General features: G+C 38.3%; 1 protein-coding gene across 1 annotated transcript; it reads right to left on the bottom strand.

Annotated features, from left to right (window-relative positions):
• Window positions 1-2,971: 2,971 nt before the first annotated feature.
• Window positions 2,972-4,423, bottom strand: sstr3 (somatostatin receptor 3). The gene has a single exon (XM_061711556.1). The coding sequence runs from the start codon at window positions 4,421-4,423 to the stop codon at window positions 2,972-2,974; it is 1,452 nt and encodes a 483-aa protein (XP_061567540.1).
• Window positions 4,424-9,085: the final 4,662 nt, after the last annotated feature.

Below are 9,085 nucleotides of genomic sequence, written 5' to 3'. Positions count from 1 at the left end.
AGCTCTACATCTGAATCTCAGGACATAAACGTATTCTTTCATGAGTTGAGTTTGCATAATAGGCTTATTCCAAAAAGGGCGACTACAGATTCAAAGACTGTGTTTTCTCAAAGAAAGTGAGGGAGCCAATCTAGACATTTCAGACTTTAACAGCAGAGTTGAGCACCAATTTTAGCTCAGTGTATTACGGTGAGTCAGACTGAATCTTTTTAGTTTGCAGAACGGTGCAGAGTGCACAAAGTGAACTTGTTGATGTCTTATTTGAGGCTACTGGGTTGAATAACTGTATATTGCATAAAGCGTGCAGCTATTTGCAATCTCTATAAATTAACAGTAAATTCAACTTTAAGTCATGTCAGTTTGAGACATGATCTATAAATAAGTTAAAAACCATAAAATACAAATGCAACTGTCTACCACTCATTACATCAAAGTAAGATGAGAGTGAAGCTGACTTGATGGTTTGAATCAAAGAGTAAAAAAACAGAAACAGCAGAGTCTTTGTTCTTAATTAGAGTGAATTACTCTGCTGGTTTGAAAGCATATTGCACCGAGTGTGCAAAATAACTTTGTTTATAAAGCTTCGTTCAGACTAACGTGATTCATGCATGTGTAGTTTGTGCACTGGCCTCTCTTCTGATGTTTGCGCGGGGCCACTTGCTGCAGGCCTGACTGACGTACTTGGAGAGCTAGAGAGCAGGTCATGACTCAGATTCTTAATTACGAGAAACAGTCTGAGTCAAGCTGTAAATGCTGGACCTTTCAGATCCAGGATTTCTATTTCCATCTTTAAATCATCCCTCTCCTTCTTAATGAATGTCTACCTTCACATTCTACAACAAGAAAAAAGAGAAAATCACGCAGAGAAGTGTAGATACCTACACAAGTGGAGTTTTAAGTTTTGCTAATAGTCACATCTTTGTTTATCATCTACAGCTACTTGACTTCATTGTACATCTAAAACAAACAATAAATACTAGATTTACACCCAAACACAAAGTCTGAATGTTTGCTTTTTTTTGGCACATTCCTAAAATGACAATTTATCCGTGTGTAGCACATTAAATAGAAGTTATTTCTAGAAAAAAAGCAGTGAATCATTAAAGTCCAGTTATACTTAACTGCCATCATAAAGACAATTGAGCTTCAAAGATGACTTAATTTAATTGCCCCTGTGATACTTTAAAATCATTTTTGTTTACGTGAAACACAAAAGAAAACTATGAAAAAATACTATAATTACTATTATTGTACAAATTATTATACAAACTATTATACAAACGCACCCTGACTTGCTATACTATATATATATATATATATATATATATATATATATATATATATATATATATATATATATATATATATATATATATATATATATATATATATATATGCTTTAAAGATGTAAAAAGAAAACACTTGTAGAAACCATTGAAGATTTCTACAAGTGTTTTCTTTCTTGATTTTTTTTTATTTCAGTGCAGTGGATTTTGTGATAATCTACTTGTAAGCAATTTTACCTTAGATTTCCAACAATGTGCTGCTGAAATCAATCCGCAGTTAGACCAACAGTCAGAACTCAGCATTAGCCAGGGTTGAAGTGAGTGGATGTAAAACTGAGATGAAATGCTGTTTGTTGTGAAGTGGAGCTGTACATGTGAAGGTGAACAGAACTGAAAATGGCAAAAGCTACTACACCAGATTTCATCAAAACATACAGAACAGTTTCAGCCTGGACAAGAACCTGGTACAGTTTGAGCCGTGAAGTTTATTTACACGTGATGGTTTCATTCATCTGAGAAGTTGTTGTGTTACAGCTGGAAATAGATGATCCCTCAGAAGATACTACTACTACTGTCATTTAGCAGACGCTTTTATCCAAATCTTTATCCATCTGAGACACACACACACCATGCAGCCCACCTCTGTAGCCACTAGACTAAACCCAGTTCCAAGATATTCTAGATGAGTATTAATCTAGATTCCTATTAAAAGGGTCTGTTTCTAAATTTCTATGAAAAAAAAACTTGACAATGACACAATTATTTTCTTGCAACAGCTTCACTTGATCCGAGATGCTAAAAAATATGATTTAAGTGAGGGAAAGATGGATGTGGAAGTGTTACGCACCCATAACACATTTGTCTGCATGACTATAGTTTAAATAGGATGACAAAAATAGAAGATGTGGCATGTAACTATAATGTAAGATTTGGCCTTTAACTTTCTTACGTTTTACATCTTTTGTCAATGGTTATGAAGTATATGAAGTATTTTGCATCTTGGACTTCTAAATTATTTTACAGCTTTTGAATGCAGGTCTTCAAGTTACGCAGTGTGAAAATCCTTTTAACATTTTAAATCAACTGAGTCCTTTACCAACCTAAAACAAAGTGCCTTTGGTTCCCGAACTGAGACCGAGAGTCAACATAAAGTCACCCTTGCGCTTTGTTTGCCCACCAGAATACATGTAATAACTTTCTACCAATGTTTGCTGAAGAAAAATAAAAGAAACCGAGCTGGATTCCTGCTGCAGCACCTTAGTAAACCAAACCAAATTTCTTGGAGATGGAGTCTCACACATGCAAGTTGAAGCTAAAAAATATTTAAAATAATGCGGCACCATCAGTATTGATTTCTTCTGATCAGTAAGGAGTCACTTAACTTGAACACATACATCTCAACAGACGGTCATCACAATAACACATATAGAGAAACACCAACATGTGATTAAAGTGAATTAAAGCATTAATACATTATACATTCATGTATATACATTTTCTGAATATATACATTACAAAGATTCTTACATCCCATTACATTAAATACATCAATGTCAAATGCCCTTAATGTTCATTGATGGGCTTTTGTGTTCTTGAAAAATATATTAAATTACAGATGAGTCACCATGTGCTGGAACGTCGACTTCACATAAAGTAACACAAGCTTTTAAAGTCCACATCTTACACTATAAATAACTTATTTCCAAAGAGGTGCCCTGTTCTACATTTTCCTCTGGTGGAGTCTTAATGCTCCCGTTTTTGGCTCCATTGAGAAGTGGGACAGTCAGTGCGGACCTGCTGGTCTGATCTTTCCCTTTTGTGTCCCCGTTCTTGTCATTCTTGTCAGGGGACGACAGCTCCGTTGCTCCGGGGGTCGCTCCTTTCTCCAAAAACGGTGGCTGCGAGCTCTGAGGCTGGAAACTGGTGTTTCCATTCTGTGTGATTCTGTAGATTTCAGTCATTTCTGAGACGTCTTCCTCATCCTCCTCTTCTTCATTCCTAATGACTCGTCTGAGACTCTCCCTGGGCATGAGCGCCCTCCTTCCTTCCTCCTGCCGTTGGTGCTCCACGGGATCGTGGTTTTCCACCTTCCTTGTGGAGCGGCACAGAGCTTTACGGAAACCCCTCTTGAAGTTGTCTGACAAGAAGCCATAGACGATGGGGTTGGCACAGCTGTTGGCGTATCCAAGCACGACAACAAAATAGTAAAGGCCCTGGTACTCTGAGGGCAGGGACACCAGCAGGTTGATGATGTTGAGGGCGTAGAAAGGCAGCCAACAGAAGACAAATACGGCGACAACAATCACGACCATTCGAGTCACCTTCCTTTCTGACTTCCTTCGCTTGGTTGAGGTGGCGTGGACTTTTTTACCTGAGCTACGGATCTTGAAGACAATAAGCAGGTAACAGAGGCAGATGATTAGGAGAGGGCAGAAGAATCCGACAGTGGAGGTGTAAACGATGAAGGCAGCCCTCCATATGTTAGCCGGCTGGGGCCAAGAGATGTTGCAGGTGCCTCCTGCCTTCTGGATATTTGCAAAGATCACCACTGGCAGAACGACGAGAAAGGACAGCGCCCACACCGTGCCGTTCACCGCTTTGGCCACCTGAGGACGCCGCCACTTGGAGGATCTAATGGGGTGGACCACAGCAAAGTAGCGGTCGATGCTCATTACTGTCAGGCAGAAAATGCTGGTGAACTGGTTGATGGAGTCGACGGTCATCACCATTCGGCACATGAAGGAACCAAAAGGCCACGACTGCAAGGTGTTCTGTACTGCCAGGAAGGGCAGGCCGAGCATGAAGAGCTCGTCAGCGATGGCTAAGTTGAGAATGTAGATGTTGGTCACTGACTCTATCTTCGAGTAGTGTAGGACGATGTGAATCACCAAAGTGTTTCCGCCGAGGCCGATGACACAAACAATGATGTATATAAGTGGGATGAGGACTCCTGCTACACTGGGGCCCGATGAGACATCTGGGAAGGTGGAGTTGGTCAAGTTGAACAGCGTCTCATTCAGATCGCTGTCGTTGAACATGAGCAGGAACAGCGGGAGACCAGTGGAAGGGCTGGCCAAGCTGTCGTTCTCCCACGCCTCAGCTGACATCTCCACACCGGGAAGCGTGATGTCACCCATGCATGTGCTCTTCCTGTCGCTTTGTGCTTCTGCTGGTTTAGCTACCACCCATCTGCTCTGTTGGAGGGGGGAAAAAAACAATTATCACATTGAATGCCTGACAGTTTTTAAGTTTTCTTTATCTGAAGATTAAAGTGAAAAGACAAGAAAAAGAAGTTTAACTTCTTTTCCAATGACAATGAAATCTCTTCCAAAAAAAAAACAATGGCTCTTACACTTCAGCAAAGTCAGTGCTGATTTTAGATGAACCTTTTACATTATAATGTTTCTGTGAATTCAACGATGAGCCAATATGGAGGTAAACATGCTAACAATTTGAGAGTTGTCAAAACTGTGACCTTGAGCTATAAAATCTTCAAGTGAGAATCAGCAAACTCAAAACAAATTCCCTCAGATATCGCGGTGTACAGATATGGAACTCCAAATCTCACATTATCAAAAGCTCTGCTTCTCTAGAGATTTTTAAAAGAAATTTATCATCACATTTAATTCACATTTAAAAAAAAACCAAAAAAAAAAAGTTTTCTTTGTTTTTTTTTTTTTGTTTGTTTGTTTTTTTTTGTGTGTGTTGATGATCTGTAACTATGTAGTCAAACTTTCTTTGTTTTTGTTTATAGTCTTCGTCTTGTTTTTTTTGTTTTTTGATTTTTTGTAATTACTTCCTAAATTGAGGGGAGGTCCGTTGCATAAGCCTGTTGGCTTTTTGACCTCTCCTGTCACATTTGTTTTACTATTTTGATTGCAAGTGTTAATTTTATTGTGTGCAAACTAATAAAATAAAAAATAAAAAAATAAAACAAGAAAGTAAATAAATAAAAGAAGATGTGATTGATCATGTTGGCCGATGAAACACGGAAGAAACACTCAAAAATGAACTCAGAACAAATATTTACTTGCAAATGAATTTGACCACAGCAGCTATGTGTGGTTCTTTTGATAGAACAGGCAAATGGGCGATGTTGATAATTGGCATTTAATTAGCATCACAGCAGCTCTCTGATTAAAAAAAAGGAACTTTTAACAGACAGGGAAAAGAGCGTATTCTGGGAGGCTTTGTGGAGGTTAGGTTAACATAAACTGACCAACAAACGGAGGAAAATAACAGCTGTGATATTCACTCACACAGACACACAATCGCTTTCATTTAGAAATGAAACAGAGACAAGAGAATGAGTCATGGCTCGGGTAGACACTGGCCTGTCAGCGTGGCATCTTGGCCCAAACTAAAATGTATCTATATCTGACAAAATAGAAAATAGATTAAAAATAAATAGATAGAATAGAAATAAATTAAACAAGAAATATGTGAATAAATTAAAGTGGTTGAGTGGATTCCTACGTCTATCCCTAAAGGTTAGCCAGCCAACTTTGACAGAAACTAATTTCTGCTCGTATTTAACTTCACGACCTCATTTGCAGTCTCGCACGCTCCAACCCCTTTGGTATTGGAGTGCAGGCTGACTGGTAAATCAACAGTTTTACCTTTTGTCTCACCTCTCACGACAGATAGATAAACCATCCATCCCAATCACCCCCTCTGCTCTATCCTTACTACAAAAAACAACTACTTTAAATTCCTCCACTTAAAGCAACTCATCAACCCAGGGGGCACAATCCACTCTCTTCCGATGGAGGATCATAGCCCTCAGACTTCAAAGTGCTAATTTCAGCTCAGGGGCATTATTAAAAACAGCGCTGGCACTGGGGCCCGTAAGGGTGTTGCAGCCTGTAATTCACGTGGCTCTTCTCTGTATTGAAGGTGGGCTCCTGGTGTCACATTGTGGTTATAAAAGCAAATGCTCAGGCACAAAGATTGTAAATCTCATATTCTAAACAACTTGTTTAATTATGAAACCCTACATGTGCACATCCAGCTTTGCCAAGGCGTCAGGACTTTAATTGGAGGAGAAAAAAAAAATCAACTAAATAAAAAATACATACACTTACCTAATGTATTCATAATGACAGGAAAAATAATTATTCGGAAACTGTTAAATACACAATTGGAAGTGTTTTTCATTTCAATATATAATCAACACTTTTTGGTGTTATTTCATGTGTCAAGTATTAAAGTGTTAAAAATATCATACAATCCATTGAAGAAAAGCACTACAAATATTTAACAGTATGACATTTTCGGTATGACAGTATGCCTGTATAAAAGTAAGTAATTGCTCGATCACGTGACTTCAAAGTCTAAATTGAACAGTGCAAAATCTGATGACAGATTCGGTATGCAGACCTGAGCCTTCAGCCATGCCACTCAAACATAAATGTGGCTGGAAGAAGAAAAAATAGGAGAATAGAACTCCTAACATTAGTCATTTGATAATTCTTTTTTAACAGTACTCCACCATCTACGTCCCCTAAAAGCAGCAATATTTAGATGCGCCTCAAACGAGAACACAAGGTTTTTTGAAATAATTCGGTATGTCTAATGGGTTGCTGTGTCCCCACTAACACAGTCATACTCGCTCAACTTACAGACAAAGACTCTCTCACAGCCGACCCACAGACTGTTTCTCATTTCTCCCAGTGGTGTACGGACAATGATGCTCTCAATGATGATGCTCTCTTGTTTATTTTTATTCAGAACTGTCCCTTTTTCTTTTTCTTTTCTTTTTTCTCTCTACCTCAAACTGCTGCACCTTAAATGTTTATACTGTTTATTCTGTATCATAGAAATTCCACATTTGTTTTATTGTTTATTCTATTTTATCACCAAAGAGCGAAATTACCGGAGTCAAATACCTTGTTGGACAATGTTCGAACCTGGCCAATAAAGATGATTCTGATTCTGAACAATGTCACAACAGAGGAGCTCATATTTGAGACCTCATGTTATCTGTAAACTCAGGTCCTCCTCAGTCAAAGCCCACCTGCTACGTCCTCTCTATCACAGCATCCTTGAGACCTTGCTTCTGTATTGTACCACCTGCCACTTCACCATGCTTCCAGTGGCGTCAATTCAGTGGAAGCTAAGGTATGGCAAGGTTACGAGTCACAGAACTTAACTAGAGTATCAATCAACACGTCCAGCAAATTCTCATCACAGAAGTCTGCTATGTAGCTTATCTGTGTGGTCAAGAAAATTGGAACTTTTTCAAAGCAGTCTCACTCACTGCAAAAACTCAAAATCTTACCAGGAATATTTGTCTAATTTCTAGTTAAAATGTCAAATTTTTAGTCAAAAAATCTCATTACACTTAAAACAAGAGTCATTACCAGAAAAAATAACTTGTTATTTGACCATTTTCACCTGTTTCAAGTAAATTTTCACTTGAAATAAGTAGAAAAATCTGCCAGTGGGACAAGATTTATCTTCTCATTACAAGCAAAACAATCTTGTTCCATTGGCAGATTTTTCTACTTATTTTAAGTGAAACTCTACTTGAAACAGGTGAAAATGGTTGTTTTTGAGTCTTGTCTTAAATGAAATGAGATTAAAAAAAAAAAAATTGAGACTAAAAATTAGACATTTTAACTAGAAATAAGACAAATATTCTTGTTAAGATTTTGAGTTTTTGCAGTGTATAATAACTAGTGAAATCGATCATGTTGTTCTTATTTGCATTTGTAGTTATTCCATAAATGTATTTAAAAAACAAAAATTTACATTTAACCCTTGAAGCAAAGGTGTGGCGGCTGCCATACCTTGCCATACCCAATTGACGCCCCTGCATGCTACACCTGGAATAAGCTGATAAATATCACTCAGACATGTTCCAAAATAACAAGCCTTCCTACTTCCAGCTTCACAGACAAATCTGTTAGCACTATTTGCAAAGTGCAAACCGTAGTGTTGGAGGCGTGTCATCCTTTCAATACATGATTCACTCATGCAGACAGATAACCAATAAAAAGACTAAATATGGAGAAGAAAAATCACCCAATTGCCCACAACTGTTTTGAATGACCTGTGTAGAACAAAGCTGTGTATTATCTCTGTGTTTACAGTTGGGGTTTAAAATGTATTTGTCTATTATGGTTAATGTTTCATGTGTTGAAAGTTCCTCGTGAGGAATGCTTCTTGTTAAGGTCGACTCAGACTGTGAAAACAACAACAATGAATCCTAATCGTTGGAAGCACTGTTATCATTTAAGGGGTAGGGTCATCGTTCAGGACCTGTTTCAATGTGTGTGGTGCTGAAACTGTTTCGGGACATGGGGTTGATTAGTTTTTTAGAGCTTTGCTGTCTTATCTTGTTTTGTTCATCCGTGGGAGGAATGTAGTTTCTGCAATTCCTGGAGTTATTGTGCTCAAAATATACCAAAACGGTTAGCAGTAATCTCAGCAACACAGTCCTGAAACACTCTTGTGATAACCCTGCCTTCTGTGCTTTGCAAATACAACAAATACAACATGGCGACTGTAAACTCCTACAGGATTTATTCAGTACATTTGCCAGCTGCGGTCGGGGACATGCAGCACAGTCGCAGTACCTGTGAGAGAAGCGTTCAGTTTGGTATAGGAAATGTTAAAATGATAATGGTTTCAGTTGGTCTAAATTAAGTATGTTGAGCACACAAATTAAGTTGTATAGGGTTTCTAGACATGAGAGAAGTGTGAGTGTCTCAACTGTATGTGCTTCATACCTGTGCAGCTCAGGTAATAGCCTGGTAACAGTCTGCACCAGAGCTCATTATTGCTTAGTATTCCGA

The sequence above is a fragment of the Cololabis saira genome, chromosome 21 (genome assembly GCF_033807715.1).
Source record: "Cololabis saira isolate AMF1-May2022 chromosome 21, fColSai1.1, whole genome shotgun sequence".
NCBI lineage: Eukaryota > Metazoa > Chordata > Actinopteri > Beloniformes > Belonidae > Cololabis > Cololabis saira.
Note: the sequence above shows the minus strand (reverse complement) of the source record. Positions and strands in the feature narration are given on the sequence as shown.